The sequence below is a fragment of the Oncorhynchus kisutch genome, linkage group LG16, assembly GCF_002021735.2.
Source record: "Oncorhynchus kisutch isolate 150728-3 linkage group LG16, Okis_V2, whole genome shotgun sequence".
NCBI classification, from domain to species: domain Eukaryota; kingdom Metazoa; phylum Chordata; class Actinopteri; order Salmoniformes; family Salmonidae; genus Oncorhynchus; species Oncorhynchus kisutch.
The window spans coordinates 46,923,467-46,943,466 of NC_034189.2; the positions used below are offsets into that span (position 1 = coordinate 46,923,467).

General features: G+C 49.1%; 1 protein-coding gene across 1 annotated transcript in view; it reads left to right on the top strand.

Moving 5' to 3' along the window:
- The window catches only part of LOC109883522 (serine/threonine-protein phosphatase 2A regulatory subunit B'' subunit alpha), a 40,332-nt gene that overhangs the window by 5,220 nt on the left and 15,112 nt on the right, over positions 1–20,000 (top strand). Inside the window, exon 2 of the mRNA XM_031792651.1 lies at positions 17,238–20,000. This exon is cut by the window's right edge and continues 393 nt beyond it. Within this exon, the coding sequence (XP_031648511.1) occupies positions 17,966–20,000 (2,035 nt within the window). The 5' untranslated portion in view covers positions 17,238–17,965. The remainder of the gene's footprint in view (positions 1–17,237) is intronic.

Below are 20,000 nucleotides of genomic sequence, written 5' to 3' on the forward strand. Positions count from 1 at the left end.
GACTATGTACAGACTCAGTGAGCATAGCCTTGCTATTGAGAAAGGCCGCCGTAGGCAGACATGGCTCTCAAGAGAAGACAGGCTATGTGCTCACTGCCCACAAAATGAGGTGGAAACTGAGCTGCACTTCCTAACCTCCTGCCCAATGTATGACCATATTAGAGAGACATATTTCCCTCAGATTACACAGATCCACAAAGAATTCGAAAACAAATCCAATTTTGAAAAACTCCCATATCTACTGGGTGAAATTCCACAGTGTGCCATCACAGCAGCAAGATTTGTGACCTGTTGCCACGAGAAAAGGGCAACCATTTCTACATTGCTAAAACACTGTATATATATATATATATAATATGACATTTGTAATGTCTTTACTGTTTTGAAACTTCTGTATGTGTAATGTTTACTGTTAATTTTTGTTGTTTTTCACTTTATATATCCACTTTGTATGTTGTCTACCTCACTTGCTTTGGCAATGTTAACACATGTTTCCCATGCAGAGAGAGAGAGAGAGAGAGACTTTGATTCACAGATCTCCCATAATACTTCAGCTGCTCATTGACTGGCCTCATTGTCGCTGTGACAGCACTGGGATCTGTGGCCTCTGCAATGTATGTGTGATGAGTTAATAGCTGTCCTCAGTGGCCAATTTTCTCGCATACACTGGCTCTCTTTGTCCGTCCGTCCAGTACACACACGCACACATGCACGCACTGCCACACTATCCTGGATCAGGTATTCATCTAGCAGTGGCAGAAGATGTGCAGAGGGAGAGAGAGAATGCCTGACCACTGTGACTGACCCAAAATTAAGGAAAGCTTTGACTATTTACAGACTCAGTGAGCATAGCCTTGCTATTGAGAAAGGCCACCGTAGGCAGACCTGGCTCTCGAGAGAAGACAGGCTATGTGCACACTGCCCACAAAATGAGGTGGAAACTGAGCTTCACTTCCTATCCTCCTGCCAAATGTATATCATATCAGATTTTGATAAACTCCCATATCTGCTAGGTGAAATACCACAGTGTGCCATCACAGCAGAAAGATTTGTGACCTGTTGCCACGAGAAAAGGGCAACCAGTGAAGAACAAACATCATCACCCATATTTATGCTTATTTATTTTCCCCTGTGTACCCTTAACCATTTGTAGAGAGACAGAGAGAGAGAGAGAGAGAGACAGAGAGAGAGAGAGAGAGAGAGAGAGAGACAGAGAGAGAGAGAGAGAGAGAGAGAGAGAGAGAGAGAGAGAGAGAGAGAGAGAGAGAGAGAGAGAGAGAGAGAGAGAGAGAGAGAGAGAGAGAGAGAGAGAGAGAGAGAGAGAGAGAGAGAGAGAGAGAGAGAGAGAGAGAGAGAGAGAGAGAGAGAGAGAGAGAGAGAGAGAGAGAGAGAGAGAGAGAGAGAGAGAGAGAGAGAGAGACTAAAGATGAATTCAGGAGGAGGATTTTAGACCGAAGCTAAATCTGTTTTATTGTTATTTTTCCCCTCTGGCCTCAGATCAGTTCTCTTTCCTGCTGCTGTGCAAATATAGACTATCTGCTATCTGGAAACTATTATCTACAATTGATTGAACACTGGCATTACGGTTAATGCTAATGTCAGGCTAAGCTTTCGTCAATGGGGGACATTTGTGTCGATGGGCCTCACCACTAGATAGGAAATGTGAATTTCTTTATTTTCTGTAGTCACAGAGAGAGTGGTGAGAATGAGTTCTTTACCAGACTGACTGACAGACCATTTGTGTGTGTGTGTTGCTGTTTTAGTGGTGAATGTGGGGGGACCATGTGTCTCTGAAACAGATTAAATACAGTAGTTATGAGGAAGATGGAGGGAGAGAGAGAGCGAGGAAGAGCAAGAAGGCTGTTTCTGTGCTTGTGTAGTTAGTGAGTGTCACAGTTGAACACAATTGCCGGTGCAAGCAGAGCTGACTACTTTAACATATGAGAAGAGATGGAGGAGGGAGCGTGGGAGGTAGACCCTCCTCAGGGAAAATATGACCACCTCTCTCCACCCTTGCTCTCTCTCCCTCTCTCTTCACCCCTCTTCCCCCTTTCTCTTTCCCTCTTCTCTTTTAGCCAGTATCCACACTCCCCACCTTCATCCATCTCTCCCTTCCTCCCTCCCACCCTCCCCACCTTCATCCATCTCTCCCTTCCTCCCTCCCACCCTCCCCACCTTCATCCATCTCTCTCTCCCTTCCTCCCTCCTACCCTCCCCACCTTCATCCATCTCTTCCTTCCTTCCTCCCTCCCACCCTCCCCATCTTCATCCATCTCTTCCTTCCTCCCTCCCACCCTCTCTACCTTCATCCATCTCTCCCTTCCTCCCTCCCACCCTCCCTACCTTCATCCATCTCTCCCTTCCTCCCTCCCACCCTCTCTACCTTCATCCATCTCTCCCTTCCTCCCTCCCACCCTCCCTACCTTCATCCATCTCTCCCTTCCTCCCTCCCACCTTCATCCATCTCTCCCTTCCTCCCTCCCACCCTCTCTACCTTCATCCATCTCTCCCTTCCTCCCTCCCACCCTCCCCACTTTCATCCATCTCTCCCTCCCTCCCTCCCTCCCACCCTCCCCACCTTCATCCCTCCCTCCCTCCCTCCCTCCCTCCCACCCTCCCACCCTCCCACCCTCCCACCCTCCCCACCTTCATCCATCTCTCCCTTCCTCCCTCCCACCCTCTCTACCTTCATCCATCTCTCCCTTCCTCCCTCCCACCCTCCCCACCTTCATCCATCTCTCCCTCCCTCCCTCCCACCCTCCCACCTTCATCCATCTCTCCCTTCCTCCCTCCCACCCTCTCTACTTTCATCCATCTCTCCCTTCCTCCCCTCCCACCCTCTCTACCTTCATCCATCTCTCCCTCCCTCCCTCCCACCCTCCCCACCTTCATCCATCTCTCCCTCCCTCCCACCCTCCCTACCTTCATCCATCTCTCTTCTCTAGACAGTTCCAGGACTAAACTGCCCCCCCCCCTCTCCCTATATCCCCCACTCCTTTCTGCGTCCTTCCCTTCCTCCCCTCTCCCCCTCTCCCTCCCTCTCCCTCCAGTGAGAAAGTATGTAGTGAGGATCAGAGAGAAAAAGGAACCCCCCCCCCCACACACACACAGTGGTGTTCAGACTGGCTGGCGAGGGGGAGGCTTGCAGAGCAGTGGGCCGAGACCAAACAGCCCACCTCCATGTTATTTCCTGCCAACGCTACACTCAACAGACTCTGCTATGTCCAACCTCAACCGTGTGTGTGTGTGTGTGTGTGTGTGTGTGTGTGTGTGTGTGTGTGTGTGTGTGTGTGTGTGTGTGTGCCCGGGGAGAAACAGGATAGTCTGATATCAGTTCCGTTCTTTCATCAGTGACGTGATTCTCCAGTTATGCGTCTGATCTCATTCACATCAAAGATCTGTGTGTGTGTGTGTGTGTGTGTGTTTTGAACAATCAAAGACATACCTGCACCTGTAGCCAGTAACTCCAGATCGTTCCATTGAAGAGATGACGTGTAAGTGGAGAATGCAGAATGTATCTGATCACAGTTGAATCAACAGGGGACGCAGTCCACATTATTATACTGTTGAACAGAGACGCCATTCAAGCCTGTTGAAACGTGTGCTTACTGCAAGTGTGTGTTCAGGGTGGGTAGGTGTGTATTTGTGATGTGTGTTTAGGGGCCAGAGGTCGGCCGGTAGACGTTGTACAACAAACGTCTTTGCCTGTTGTGACAGAAAGGCTGTCGGAAACATAAGCACAACACAAACAGGCCGTCTTAAGGCAGTCTGCATGCCTCCCAGAAGAAACCGCTGGGAAGAGTTTGTTCATATATTATGATCACATTTTTGATGTTTTTTTGTTCATGTTTGTTTTTTGGGGGGCTGTTCGGGCAGACAACACATTTTCTTGAGGCAAGGTCGAAGTCTACGCCCCCTTCGTCAGTGATTGGTCAACAGTAGGGATGCTTCAATAAAGTGTTTGTTGTCGTTCAACGAGAGACGACTCGTTTTCATGCACATTATTTCATTGAGAAATACTGCACCAAACATCTTAGTTAGATGGAAAATTGCACGACTAAGATCTCTGTGGCAAAAACGTCAAAATGAATGACAGATTTATTGCGTTATCTTAGATTAATTCAGACTATTTTGAGGCATCTCTAAATGGCATCTCAAAATGGACAAACAGTACTATTGTCGTTTTTCAAGCGAAGGTCTTTTAAGGGAGTATACGAACACACTAGGCCGGCACGAGTTTGGCAAGGCGCCAGACGACCTGAAGTATGCTGACGCCTTCATGTCGTTTTTCATTAGGGAGTCGGCCTATTTAGGCAGCATATCAAACACAGCCAAGACAAACAGTATCTCAGGCAGGTGCAGGCCAGCCTGTGTGGGTGTGTCATGTCCTTGTAGTCCTGCCGCTCCTGTTGTGTTATACCCTCGGGTGACAGAGGTAGGAGACTCAGTCCAAGAACTGTGTGTGTGTGTTAGTGTGCTTTGCCCTACAGCTGCAGAGTCAGAGTCTCTCTCTGTGGGTGTGTTAGTGTGCTTTGCCCTACAGCTGCAGAATCAGAGTCTCTCTCTGTGGGTGTGTTAGTGTGTTGGACCTCTTCAGTCTGTAAATCACGAGATGTTCCAGAGACATCAACCAGCCAAGAACTGAAGGCTTGAGTTAACCTGTAGAACATGATGTCTCCCTCCTGTCTCTCCCCTCTGTCTCACCTACTGTATGTCTCCTTCCTGTCTCTTCTCTGTCTCCACTCTGTCTGCCCTGTCTCCTCTCTGTCTCCTCTGTCTCCTCTCTGTCTGCCCTGTGTCCTCTCTGTCTGCCCTGTCTCCCCTGGCTCCTCTCTGTCTCCTGTCTGTATGCCCTGTCTCCTCTCTGTCTGCCCTGTCTCCTCTCTGTCTCCTCTCTGTATGCCCTGTCTCCTCTCTGTCTCCTTTGTTTTCCCTGTCTCCTCTCTGTCTCCTCTCTGTCTGCCCTGTCTCCTCTCTGTCTACTCTCTGTCTCCTCTGTCTGCTCTGTCTCCTCTGTCTCCTCTCTGTCTCCTCTGTCATCTCTCTGTCTCCTCTCTGACTCCTCTCTGTCTCATCTCGGTCTCCTCTCTGTCTCCTCTCTGTCTGCCCTGTCTCCTCTCTTTCCTCTCTGTCTACTCTCTGTCTCCTCTGTCTGCTCTGCCTCCTCTCTGTCTCCTCTCTGTCTCCTCTGTCATCTCTCTGTCATCTCTCTGTCTCCTCTCTGTCTCCTCTCTGTCTCCCCTGTCTCCTTTCTGTCTCCTCTCTGTCTCCTCTGTCTCCTCTGTCACCTCTCTGTCTCCTCTGTCACCTCTCTGTCTCCTCTGTCTCCTCTCTGTCTCCTCTGTCTTCTCTGTCTCCCCTGTCTCCTCTCTGTCTCCCCTGTCTCCTCTCTGTCTGCTCTGTCTTCTCTGTCTCCTCTCTGTCTGCTCTGTCTTCTCTGTCTCCCCTGTCTCCTCTCTGTCTCCCCTGTCTCCTCTCTGTCTCCTCTGTCTCCTCTGTCACCTCTCTGTCTCCTCTGTCTCCTCTCTGTCACCTCTCTGACACCTCTCTGTCTCCTCTCTGTCACCTCTCTGACACCTCTCTGTCTCCTCTGTCTTCTCTGTCACCTCGCTGTCACCTCTCTGTCTCCTCTCTGTCTCCTCTGTCTCCTCTCTGTCTCCTCTCTGTCTCATCTCTGCCTTCCCTCTCTCTTGGTGACGATGGAGGTTTGCGGTTAGAAACCCTAATCTGCATCTCATGTGACCCACTGATGGACAGGAACAGCAGAGCAGTCACACACACACACACACACACACACACACACACACACACACACACACACACACACATAGAGGTTGTTCTGTTCTCTCCTCTTCTAGAACAATGCACTTATAAGGTCTGCTGTTAAATTCTGGAGTTCTGCTCTTTCACCCTTTATAAACACACACAACCAATGCCGACCAAGTGTGTGTGTCTGCGTCTGTGTGTGTGTGTGCTCTGTTATCTGGGGAATGTCTCTGAGTCTCATACTAGTGGTGTGTTCAGGGAACAGAAGCCTGGCTTCAGATCTACTTGAAAGCCCCAGTCTGTCAGTATCCTGGTGTTCACTCAATCAAACCCATTGATTCTTGAAGAAGTGTTACCGTATATCACCTATTAATGTGCACCCAGCGGTCTTATCCTGTCAGAATGTTATAGGCCACATTAGTCCATTGTTTATGTCTGATTTGATTTGATATGTCTTGTGGAGAGATTGCAGCAGCTCAAATTGAGATCATCTGTTTGACATTGACAGTGTACTGTGTGGGTACTGTGTGTAACGGCGTTCTTCGTTTGTCGAAAGAGAGTCGGACCGAAATCCAGCGTGGTGGTTACTCATGTCTTTAATGAAGAAAAAAGTGACGATACATGAAATAACTATAAATACAACAAACGGAACGTGAAACCTAATACAGCCTATCTGGTGAACACTACACAGAGACAGGAACAATCACCCACGAAAGACAAAGCGAACTCAGGCTACCTAAATACGGTTCCCAATCAGAGGCAATGAGAAGCACCTGACTGCTGATTGAGAACCGCCTCAGGCAGCCAAGCCTATACAACACCCCTAATCAGCCGCGATCCCAAATACTACAAACCCCAATACGAAACACAACACACAAACCCATGTCACACCCTGGCCTGAACAAATAATTAAAGAAAACACAAAATACTAAGACCAAGGCGTGACACTGTGTGGGTAGTGTGTGTGTGTGTGTGTGTGTGTGTGTGTGTGTGTGTGTGTGTGTGTAGATGCCAGTTCTCATTCTACTCTAAACTGCCCTTTATGTCACAGCCTGTTTCTCTGCCCTCTGGAAGGAAGGCTGTGTGTGTCTGTATCTGTGTGTTTCTGTGTGTCTCTGTGTGTATCTGTGTGTCTCTGTGTCTCTATGTGTCTCTGTGTATCTGTGGGTATATGTGTGTCTCTGTGTGTCTCTGTGTGTCTCTGTGTGTCTCTCTGTGTCTCTCTGTGTCTGTGTGTCTCTGTGTGTCTCTGTGTGTCTCTGTGTGTCTCTCTGTGTCTCTGTGTGTCTCTGTGTGTCTCTCTGTGTCTCTGTGTGTCTCTGTGTGTCTCCTGTGTGTCTCTGTGTGTCTCTGTGTGTCTCTGTGTGTCTCTGTGTGTCTCTGTGTGTCTCTCTGTGTCTCTGTGTGTCTCTGTGTGTCTCTGTGTCTCTGTGTGTCTCTGTGTGTCTCTGTGTGTCTCTGTGTGTCTCTGTGTGTCTCTGTGTGTCTCTCTGTGTCTCTGTGTGTCTCTCTGTGTCTCTGTGTGTCTCTGTGTGTCTCTCTGTGTCTCTGTGTGTCTCTGTGTGTCCTGTGTGTCTCTGTGTGTCTCTGTGTCTGTGTGTCTCTGTGTGTCTCTCTGGGTGTTCCTCGTGTGTCTCGTCTGTCTCTGTTGTGTCTCTCTGGTGTTCTGGCCTGTGTGTCTCTCTCGTGTCTCTGTGTGTTCTGTGTGTCATCTGGTGGTGTCTCCTGTGTGGCTCTCTGTTCTCTGTGTGTCGTCTGTGGTGTCTCTCTGTGTCGCTGTGTTGTCTCTGAATGTGTCTCTCTGTGTCTCTCCTGTGGTCTTCTCTGGTTGTTCTCTTGTCGTTCTCTGTGTCTCTCGTGTGTCTCTGTGTGTTTCTCTCCTGTGTCTCCGTGCTGTCTCTGGTGTGTCTCTGTTGATGTCTCTGTGTGTCTCGCTGTGTCTCTGTGTGTCTCTGTGTGTCTCTCTGGGTCTCTGTGTGTCTCTCATGTGTCTCTGTGTCCTCTGTGTGTCTCTCTGTGTCTCTGTGTGTCTCCTCTGATGGCCTCTGCTGTGTCTCTCTGTGGTCTCCTCTGTGTCTGCGTGGTGTTCTCTCTGTGTCTCTGTGGTCTCTGGTGTCTCTGTGTGTCTCTCTGTGTCTCTGTGTGTCTCCTCTGTGTTGTCTCTGTGTGTCTCTGTTGTCTCTGTGTGTCTCTGTGTGTCTCTGTGTGTCTCTGTGTGTCTCTGTGTGTCTCTGTGTGTCTCTGTGTGTCTCTCTGTGTCTCTGTGTGTCTCTCTGTGCTCTCGTGTGTCTCTCTGTGTCTCTGTGTGTCTCTCTGTGTTCTCTGTGTGTCTCTCTGTGTCTCGTGTGTTCTCTGTGTGTCTCTCTGTGTCTCTGTGTGTCTCTCTGTGTCTCTGTGTGTCTCGTGTGTCTCTCTGTGTCTCTGTGTGTCTCTCTGTGTCTCTGTGTGTCTCTGTGTGTCTCTGTGGTCTCTGTGTGTCTCTGTGTGTCTCTGTGTGTCTCCTCTGTGTCTCTGTGTGTCCTCTCTGTGTCTCTGTGTGTCTCTGTGTGTCTCTCTCTGTGTCTCTGTGTGTCTCTGTGTGTCTCTGTGTGTCTCTGTGTGTCTCTCTGTGTCTCTGTGTGTCTCTGTGTGTCTCTGTGTGTCTCTGTGGTCTCTGTGTGTCTTGTTGTGTCTCTGTGTGTCCTGTGTGTCTCGTGTCTCTGTGTGTCTCCTTGTGCTCTGGTGTCTCCTGTGTGTCTCTGTGTGTCTCTGTGTGTCTCTGTGTGTCTATCTGTGTGTCTCTGTGTGTCTCTCTGTGTCTCTGTGGTCTCTGTGTGTCTCTGTGTGTCTGTGTGTCTCTGTGTGTCTCTGTGTGTCTCTCTGTGTCTCTGTGTGTCTCTGTGTGTCTCTGTGTGTCTCTGTGTGTCTCTGTGTGTCTCTGTGTGTCTCTGTGTGTCTCTCTGTGTCTCTGTGTGTCTCTGTGTGTCTCTCTGTGTCTTGTGTGTCTCTCTGTGTCTCTGTGTGTCTCTGTGTGTCTCTGTGTGTCTCTGTGTGTCTCTGTGTGTCTCTGTGTGTCTCTGTGTGTCTCTGTGTGTCTCTCTGTGTCTCTGTGTGTCTCTGTGTGTCTCTGTGTCTCTGTGTTCTCTGTGTGCTCTCTGTGTCTCTGTGTCTCTGTGTGTCTCTGTGTGTCTCTGTGTGTCTCTGTGTGTCTCTGTGTGTCTCTGTGTGTCTCTGTGGTCTCTGTGTGTCTCTGTGTGTCTCTGTGTGTCTCTGTGTGTCTCTGTGTGTCTCTGTGTGTCTCTCTGTGTGTCTCTCTGTGTGTCTCTGTGTGTCTCTGTGTGTCTCTGTGTGTCTCTGTGTGCATATAGTGTACTTTATTATGAACTGTGTCATATTGAGGTTATACAGGAAGTGTTAGAGGATAAGTAAGGAATTAACTTACTCTATTTTCTTTTCTTTTCTTTCTCTCTCTCTCTGTCCAATAGTCACTAAAAACATCCCCCCTCTTTTCTCACGCTGTCCCTGTGTGTCGTACTGTTTCTGGAGGAGAGAGAAGGGGAGAGAGAAGGAGAGAGAGAAGGGGAGAGAGGGGAAGAGAGAAGGAGAGAGAGGGGAGGGAGAAGGAGAGAGAGAAGGGGAGAGAGGGGAAGAGAGAAGGAGAGAGAGGGGAGGGAGAAGGGGAGAGAGGGGGAGAGAGAAGGGGAGCGAAGTGGAGAGAGGGGAGGGAGAAGGGGAGAGCGAAGGGGAGAGAGGGGGAGAGCAAAGGGGAGAGAGGGGATGGAGAAGGGGAGAGAGAAGGGGAGAGAGAAGGGGAGAGAGAGGGGGAGAGAGAAGGGGAGAGAGAGGGGGAGAGAGAAGGGGGGAGAGAAGGGGAGAGAGGGGGAGAGCGAAGGGGAGAGAGGGGGAGAGCGAAGGGAGAGAGGGGAGAGCGAAGGAGAGAGAGGGGAGAGCGAAGGGGAGAGAGGGGAGAGAGAAGGGGAGAGAGAAGGAGAGAAAGAGCCCAAGCTTGACCATTGTGTCTAACCTATAGAAATCAGTCTGTGTCATTAAAGTGGAGCTGTGGTCTATCAAATCAATGGTTACATCATCAACAGCTGGGTGTGTGTTTGTGTGTATGTATCTATGTATGTGCGTGCGTGCGTGCGTGTGTGTGTGTGTGTGTGCGTGCGTGTGTGTGTGTGTGTGTGTGTGTGTGTGTGTGTGTGTGTGTGTGGGTATCTATGTGTGTGTGTGTTTCTAGGGCAGGGTGATTTGTGTTGTCTGGGCGTTGTCCAGGGGATAAACTTGGCAGACAACGAGAGAACCCCAACTCCATGCCAGAACACACACACACACACACACACACACACACACACAGACACACACACACACATTTACCGAAACACACACACTGTTCCGTTGCTGATCCCATAGGATAGATACACCCATATGATTTATTACTAGGACCTGGAGATGCGTGTGTGTGTTTTCAATTGTGTGTACGGTGAGTTCCAAAAGTATTGGGTGAGTGACACATGTTTTGTTGTTTTGGCTCTGTAGTCCAGCACTTTAGATTTAAAATGATACAATGACTAGGAGGTTCAAGTGCAGAGTGTCAGCTTTAATTTCAGGGTATTTTCATCCACTACAGGTGAACCATTTAGAAATTACAGCACTTTTTGTACATAGTCCCCCCATTTTAGAGGGGGTATTGGGACAAATTCACTTATATGTTTATTAAAGTAGTCAAAAGTTTAATATTTGGTCCCATATTCCTAGCACACACTGATTAGATCAAGCTTGTGATTCTACAAATGGGTTGGATGCATTTGCTGTTTTGTTTTGGTTGTGTTTCATATTATTTTGTGCCCAATAGGAATGAATGGTAATTAATGTGTAGCCATTTTGAAGTCACTTTTATTGTAAATAAGAATAGAATGTTTCTAAACATTTAAAGTGGATGCTACCATGGTTACGGATAATCCTGGATGAATCGTGAATAACGATGAGTGAAAGTTAGATGCACAAATATCATACCCCGAAGACATGCTAACCTCTCACCATTACAATAACAGGGGGGTTGGTAATACTGTTGGAGAACACTGTGTGTGTGTGTAAACCATGAGGTTTCTTTGTTAGAGCATCAGTTAATGAGCCTCTGTCTGTCTGTCTGTCTGTCTGTCTGTCTGGATGCTAAGACACTAGCTGTTGGTGTGTAATAAACATCGCTGGAGTTTGTTTATGGGTTTGGTGTTAAAACGGAAAAAACTAACACTCATGCAGACATGCACTCACACACTTGCAGAATGCAGACACTAACATACCCTCACACACAGAGACAGAGTATGTGTGTTTACAACAGTGATGTGAAGAAGAGTCATTAAGGAAGTAGCAATAGTCTGCTGATCAAAACAGCAACCTGGAGGCTAGACCAGTGTGTGCGTGTGTGTGTGTGTGTGTGTGTGTGTGTGTGTGTGTTTGACAGCATGTTGTTTGTCCATGAAGCTCCTTACTGGTTGTTTTTCCTGGTGCCACTCTACTCTTATCATATATCCTGATGCCTTGTCACCTTACCCCTATACATATCTACCTCTATCACTCCAGCGTCCCTGCACATTGTAAATATGGTCCTGGAACTGACTGACCCTGTATATGAAACGTCCCTTCTTCAGGACCCTGTCTTTCAAAGATCATTCGTAAAAATCCAAATAACTTCACAGATCTTTATTGTTGTCACGTTCTGACCTTTATTTCCTTTGTTTTGTCATTATTTAGTATGGTCAGGGTGTGAGTTGGGGTGGGCAGTCTGTTTGTTTTTCTATGATTTGGGATTTCTATGTTTCGGCCTAGTATGGTTCTCAATCAGAGGCAGGTGTCATTAGTTGTCTCTGATTGAGAATCATACTTAGGTAGCCTGGGTTTCACTGTGTGTTTGTGGGTGTTTGTTTCCGTGTCTGTGTTTTTCACCACACGGTACTGTTTTGGGTTTCGTTCATTCCACGTTTATTGTTTTTGTATTCAGTTGTTCATGTGTACTATTTCTTATTAAAAGAACCATGGACACTTACCACGCCGCATATTGGTCCTCCGATCCTTTTCGCCTCTCCTCTTAGGAAGGAAAGGTCACAGTTGTGAAAACTTAGGACACTAAAGAGACCTTTCTACAGACTCTGAAAAACACCAAAAGAAAGATGCCCAGGGTTCCTGCTCATCCGCATGAACATGCCTTAGGCACGCTGCAAGGAGGCATGAGGACTGCAGATGTGGCCAGGGCAATTAATTGCAATGTCCGTACTTTGAGACGCCTAAGACAGCGCTACAGGGAGACAGGACGGACAGCTGATCGTCCTCGCAGTGGCAGACCACGTGTAACAACACCTGCGCAGGATCGGTACATCCGAACATCACACCTGCGGGACAGGTACAGGATGGCAACAACAACTGTCCGAGTTACACCAGGAATGTACAATCCCTCCATCAGTGCTCAGACTGTCTGCAATAGGCTGAGAGAGGCTGGACTGAGGGCTTGTAGGCCTGTTGTAAGGCAGGTCCTCATCAAACATCACCGGCAACAACGTCGCCTATGGGCACAAACCCACCGTTGCTGGACCAGACAGGACAGGCAAAAGGTGCTTTTCTCTGACGAGTCGCGGTTTTGGCTCACCAGGTGTGATGGTCGAATTCGCGTTTATCGTCGAAGGAATGAGCGTTACACCGAGGCCTGGAGCGGGATCGATTTGGAGGTGGAGGGTCCGTCATGGCGTGTGTCACATCATCATCAGACTGAGCTTGTTGACATTGCAGGCTGTGCATTACAGGGAAGACATCCTCCTCCCTCATGTGGTACCCTTCCTGCAGGCTCATCCTGACATGACCCTCCAGCATGACAATGCCACCAGCCATACTGCTCGTTCTGTGTGTGATATCCTGCAAGACAGGAATGTCAGTGTTCTGCCATGGCCAGCGAAGAGCCCGGATCTCAATCCCATTGAGCACGTCTCAGACCTGTTGGAGGGTGAGGGCTAGGGCCATTCCCCCCAGAAATGTCCGGAACTTGCAGGTGCCTTGGTGGAAGAGTGGGGTAACATCTCACAGCAAGAACTGGCAAATCTGGGGCAGTCCATGAGGAGGAGATGCACTGCAGTACTTAATGCAGCTGGTGGCCACACCAGATACTGACTCTTACTTTTGATTTTGCCCCCCCCCCCCCCCCCCCCTTTGTTCAGGAACACATTATTCCAGTTCTGTTAGTCACATGTCTGTGGAACTTGTTCAGTTTATGTCTCAGTTGTTGAATCTTGTTATGTTCATGCAAATATTTACACATGTGAAGTTTGCTGAAAATAAATGCAGTTGACAGTGAGACGATGTTTCTTTTTTTGCTGAGTTCAGTATGCTTACTTACATTCTAGGGCTCTTCTTATTTCTATTTCTCGTATTCTACTTGACTGTTTCATTTGTTTTCTATAGTACTACTGATATTGATTACTGCATTGTTGGGAAAGAGCAAGCAAGAAAGACATTACACTGTACTAGTGCACGTGACAGTCAAAACGTGAAACTTGAAACAGAGAGAGGAGAGAGAGAAGATGGAAGAGAGAGAAGAGAGAGGAGAGAAGGGGAGCGAGAGAGAGAGAAGGGGAGCGAGAGAGAGAGAAGATGGAAGAGAGAGGAGAGAAGGGGAGCGAGTGAGAGAAGATGGAAGAGAGAGGAGAGAAGGGGAGCGAGAGAGAGAAGATGGAAGAGAGAAGAGAGAGGAGAGAAGGGGAGCGAGAGAGAGAAGATGGAAGAGAGAGGAGAGAAGGGGAGCGAGAGAGAAGATGGAAGAGAGAGGAGAGAAGGGGAGCGAGAGAGAAGATGGAAGAGAGAGGAGAGAAGGGGAGCGAGAGAGACAAGATGGAAGAGAGAGGAGAGAAGGGGAGCGAGAGAGAGAAGATGGAAGAGAGAGGAGAGAAGGGGAGCGAGAAAGACCAGATGGAAGAGAGAGGAGAGAAGGGGAGCGAGAGAGGAGAGAAGGGGAGCGAGAGAGAGAAGTTGGAAGAGAGAGGAGAGAAGGGGAGCGAGAGAGAGAGCCAGACAGAGATGGAGACAAACTGCCACTCTGGCATGTCTCAGGAGCCATTATTGTTGCCATGCAACATTAATTCAGCCCTGTATGAACTAATATCCATTCAGCTCAATTTGTGGGACTGTCCTCACTTTAAATAGTGTTTAACCACTGAACTGAATACAGGGAGTTCATTGGCCAGCTCCGCCTAGTTACTCAATTCAATTCATAGGCTAGTGTATGGGTGTGTGTTCAGTTTATGAGGAGCGTGTGTGTATGTGTGCATGCGTGCGTGTGTGTGTAATATGGGAGGGTAGCAGCTCTGAGGAATGTGTTCTCTCCCCCACTGTTCCACTGAGACTCCAACAAAACAGAGAGAGAGAGAGAGTGGGAGAGAGAGAGTGGGAGAGAGGCCCAGCACTACATAATGGTTATATCTGAGGTGCCCATTTCTTATCTGGATGGGCGGCGTTGAGTTCATTTATGAGGCGCTCAAAACTGATGGTGAACCAGTCAAAAACAAAACACATGTGGACGTGTTGGAGAGAAACAGGGAAACATCTGATCATGGATTAAAGACCTGACATCATCCAGGGACATCAGAGTGCAATGGGACAGCCTTGGGGGAATTAGAGTGCAATGGGACAGCCTTGGGGGGATTAGAGTTCAATGGGACAGCCTTGGGGGGATTAGAGTTAAATGGGACAGCCTTGGGGAAATTAGAGTTCAATGGGACAGCCTTGGGGGAATTAGAGTTCAATGGGACAGCCTTGGGGGAATTAGAGTTCAATGGGACAGCCTTGGGGGGATTAGAGTGCAATGGGACAGCCTTGGGGGGATTAGAGTGCAATGGGACAGCCTTGGGGGAATTAGAGTTCAATGGGACAGCCTTGGGGGAATTAGAGTTCAATGGGACAGCCTTGGGGGAATTAGAGTGCAATGGGACAGCCTTGGGGGGATTAGAGTTAAATGGGACAGCCTTGGGGAAATTAGAGTTCAATGGGACAGCCTTGGGGGAATTAGAGTTCAATGGGACAGCCTTGGGGGAATTAGAGTTCAATGGGACAGCCTTGGGGGGATTAGAGTTAAATGGGACAGCCTTGGGGAAATTAGAGTTCAATGGGACAGCCTTGTGGGAATTAGAGTTCAATGGGACAGCCTTGGGGGGATTAGAGTGCAATGGGACAGCCTTGGGGGAATTAGAGTTCAATGGGACAGCCTTGGGGGAATTAGTTCAATGGGACAGCCTTGGGGGAATTAGAGTGCAATGGGACAGCCTTGGGGGAATTAGAGTGCAATGGGACAGCCTTGGGGGGATTAGAGTTAAATGGGACAGCCTTGGGGAAATTAGAGTTCAATGGGACAGCCTTGGGGGAATTAGAGTTCAATGGGACAGCCTTGGGGGAATTAGAGTTCAATGGGACAGCCTTGGGGGGATTAGAGTGCAATGGGACAGCCTTGGGGGGATTAGAGTGCAATGGGACAGCCTTGGGGGAATTAGAGTTCAATGGGACAGCCTTGGGGGAATTAGAGTTCAATGGGACAGCCTTGGGGGAATTAGAGTGCAATGGGACAGCCTTGGGGGGATTAGAGTTAAATGGGACAGCCTTGGGGAAATTAGAGTTCAATGGGACAGCCTTGGGGGAATTAGAGTTCAATGGGACAGCCTTGGGGGAATTAGAGTTCAATGGGACAGCCTTGGGGGGATTAGAGTGCAATGGGACAGCCTTGGGGGGATTAGAGTGCAATGGGACAGCCTTGGGGGAATTAGAGTTAAATGGGACAGCCTTGGGGGAATTAGAGTTAAATGGGACAGCCTTGGGGGAATTAGAGTGCAATGGGACAGCCTTGGGGGAATTAGAGTGCAATGGGACAGCCTTGGGGAAATCAGAGTTCAATGGGACAGCCTTGGCGGAATTAGTTCAATGGGACAGCCTTGGGGGAATTAGAGTGCAATGGGACAGCCTTGGGGACATCAGAGTTCAATGGGACAGCCTTGGGGAAATCAGAGTTCAATGGGACAGCCTTGGGGAAATCAGAGTTCAATGGGACAGCCTTGGGGAAATCAGAGTGCAATGGGACAGCCTTGGGGAAATCAGAGTGCAATGGGACAGCCTTGGGGACATCAGAGTTCAATGGGACAGCCTTGGGGAAATCAGAGTTCAATGGGACAGCCTTGGGGAAATCAGAGTTCAATGGGACAGCCTTGGGGACATCAGAGTTCAATGGAACACAGCCTTGGGGAAATCAGAGTGCAATGGGACAGCCTTGGGGGAATCAAGGACAGGTGTGTTGGTGTTTTAAACAGACCAATGGGCTTTTATTAGGTACTTCTGCACCGCTCACAGACTCTTAATACCACGACTGATATAAACATGTGAGAACACGTAGACCGTCCTCCATTCACCTCTCCTTCTTTCACCCTTAGGGGGATCCAAGGCTGATCCATGGAGAACAGACACCATATTAGAATGGATAAATGCTGGTCCTTGGTCCGTGCGCATGTGGAGTGTGTGACGTAAATTGCGTGGGTGTGGGTAATTGGCTAAACGGATGGTTACGTCAAAAGTTCAACTCATCTGAACTTTTCTCAGTGAAAATGGATGAAAATTGTATGGATATGGACACCTCACCTACGCTGACCCTACGACTCCCATTGAGATTGGAAATCACTAGGGCCAAGGACCTCACAATACAATACTATCACAATACTTAGGTGCCGATACGATATGTTTTGCGATTCGATACTGGGCTTTTATTCGCGATTTGATGTTCCAAACTTTTTGCTCACCATATGTCTGCTGCGGAGAGACGAGAGGACATGAGAAAATACATTTTCAGGCATCATGGAAATAAAAGTACTATTTAAAAAGAAGATTAGGAACAAGCTATAGGATGAAAAATGTCCAGAGTTTTAGCGTAGGTACAGCCAACTAGCTCTAGCTAACATTGCCTAGCAAAAAAATGAAAATATATAATACACAGTATATATACACTAATCTATACTTTGAGTCAACGTATCAATATAATATCGTCCAAAATAATAATGTGATATGTAAATATACCCCCCCCATCCCTAGAAACCACGGATAAAGGTCAAATCAACAAGCCAGTCTGGTCTCACCATTATACATTATACTTTCACCATCATTTTCTTCTCTTCTCGTCTCTTCCTCTCTTTTTGATCGGGAACCAGCGTGTCGTGTGTGTGTGTGTGTGTCAGGAAGTGCACATGCGGTGTTGTACTCTTTGATGATAAAGGACTAAGGTCCCTCATATATACTGTCATCTGGAGGATAGCTGGAGGGCTGACAACACACACACACACGCCCCACCCCCACCCAGACACACAGAGAAAAATAATTTGCTACAGGGTGACTGTCTAAATGATGGAACGTTATGTTTCTCTCCTTCCTTCTTTCTCTCCCTCCTTCCCCCTCACTCCCCCTTTTCTGTCAACTCACAGGTGGTGTCCTCCCATCAGAAACACACTGAGACCAGCTTGACAGCACAGGACGGAAGGAGGGAGCGAGAGAGAGAGAGAGAGAGAGAAAGCGAGAGAGAGAGAGTCGACATCTGTGAATCACATCAAGGCAGCTGTGGTTAGAGTGTACTGCAGTTATTTTACGAACGAGAGGCAGAGAGGGGGACAGAAGTGGAGAGAAGGAGAGAGAAGGACAAAAGGAGAGGGGGCCTGGGTGAGTTTCCAAGCCCAGGACGGTGAACCCTGATCGGGGGGGTCTTTCAGGCGACAGTGGGGTTAGACCAGGCCTCTGGATTTCCTTTGGAGAGATGAGGACCTCTGAGAAGACAGTGTTTAGACACAGGTGAAAATCAAATGAATCGTGACTCTAATGGATCCTGTGATTACAACATGGATTGACCTTTTCTTCTTCTCATCTGAAGGGATATTTTTTGTTTTTTATTTCTGTGTGGAAATGTGTCTATTTTTTCTAAATGAATTTGGAGTTTCAAGTCTTTCTGGTGTGGATTTTAAGGAGGCTGTTTAGTTGACTCTGTGGATCTGAAACTGCCCCACTCATCTGAAGGGATCTAAACAATAACTATTTTGGCCTAGGATTTCTTTCACATATCATTTTTTGCTGGAGTTTTGTGTTTTTTTCATGTAGTAATTGAGACTGCTTTGTAACCTTGGTAACCAAGCGGTAACCAAGCGTCAACTGAGCAGTAACCATGGCAGCAGCCTATCGCGTGGTAGTGAGCAGTGTTAGTTGCTACAGCAGCGTGGTGGTGGACCGTCGGGCTCAGAGTCACGCGGTGCACTACTGCTCCGGGTCATGTGGGGCGCTGTCCCAGGGACTGGACTGTACTGTGGTCCATCGCAGCACCTGCTCCGAGCTGCTGACCGCCCCCTCACACACACACGCTCACACACACCCCGACCCCTCACACACATTCACACACAACCTGACCCGAAACTCGAACTCTCCTCACCAAATCCCCAGCAGCTGTAAATTTAGTATCACCACCTCTATCGGGAGTTTTGGTGTTCCTAATGATCCTAACAGTGTGTATGGTGTGGTGGGGGAGGACAGTCCTCCATGGCGAGGTAAGAAGGCGAACACTACCACCACTACTACCAGCTCTGGTCCTGACCGGCCTCTCCATAGCTCTGCCAGTCTAAAGGACATCACAGGAGAAGCCATCAACCTGGCCAGTGGCAAACTCAAAGAGTTCTCCTTCGAGAAGCTCCGCCTCTCCACCAGTCATGTGACCTTCAGGAAAGGTCGCAAGGTCAGGCCGGACTCCTACAGCCGTCGGTCCACGGACCTCGACATCGTCTATGGACACTTCACCGGGAACGTCGGAGGAACGGGGAATGGGACTATTACCGGAAATGGAAACGCCAATGATGAGAACCTGCCTCCTTTCAGCGACACCATCAAGGTGCTCAAAGGCCTATCGCCTGCTAGCATCACCGCCGGGGGCGGGTCTCTATCCACAACCAGCCTATCCAGTGTCTCCAGGGCTGGGGGCGGGTCCACCAGTAGCCTATCCAGCGCCTGCTCTGGTTCCTTGGAGGCGGGGCTAAACACAGTGGCGTCTCTCTACCTCAGCTCATTAGCCGACGAGTCCCTCATCGCCCGGTTACTGGAGAAGACCCGTGCAGGGGAGGAGGGAGGAGTGGGAGGAGCCGGGGGGGAAGACATACGGGCCTGTCTGGACATTCTGGTCAAGTGTTCAGAGGACTTGAAGAAATGTACTGACATCATCAAGCAGTGTATCAGTCGGAAGAGTCCCGGGGGAGGAGAAGATGGGGGAGCCAGTCCAGAGAGCATCTACAGAGCTGTGATGACCAGACTGAGCTCCTATCTGAGGAAACTGCCTCTAGAGCTGGAGGGGGCTGGGTTAGGGTTAGGGTCAGGGGCTGGAGGTCAAGGGTCAGGGATTGGAGGTAATAGCGAGTTGGCCGAGCTGGTTAGTAGTCTCCATATGCTGCAGCAAGCTGCTGTCCCCTTCTCACCCATATTTGGGAATGATCAACCGCCACGGTATGAGGACGTTGTTCAGAACCCTCCCTTACCCAAGAGCAGGGATATACTGCCACCTTCGTCACTCGCTCCAGACTCTTCTCTCTCTTTGTCGACTACGCCTGAGACAGCAGGGAGACATAAGGTTCAGACCAACGGGCTGCAGCACACACACACTCTGTCACACACACACTCTCCTTCACCGCACACACACACGTTGTCCGTTTCTACCCCTCCAACCCAGGCACACACACCTTCATCGCAAACGCACACTCCGTCAGAGCGAACACACACTCCGTCAGCGCGAACACACACCCCATCCATCTCCCCCATGGAGGCTCTCTTCATTGAGGAGGATGCAGACCTGGGAAGGGGGCTGAACAGGGCTTCCAGACACACACACTCACACACCCCGACCAGAAGCCTCACACACACTCACAGTCGGAACGGGACAGCTTTTAGTCCACACACACCCCCCAGCTCCGCGCACACACACCTCAGCCCCAATCTGTCACACGTACACGTTACACACACACTCCAGTCTGCCGGTGAAGACCTCACCTGCCCCCCAACCTCCGAACACACCCCTCCTGTCACTCAAAGAGACGACGACATCGACAGGCTTCTGATGGACTTGGAGTGTCTGTCGCAGAGCATGGGTCGGGAGAGAGACCGAGTCAGAGCGGGAGAGAGAGAAAGAGAGGCGGAGCCCCCTCTCCCTGTTAAGACCAGGCAGA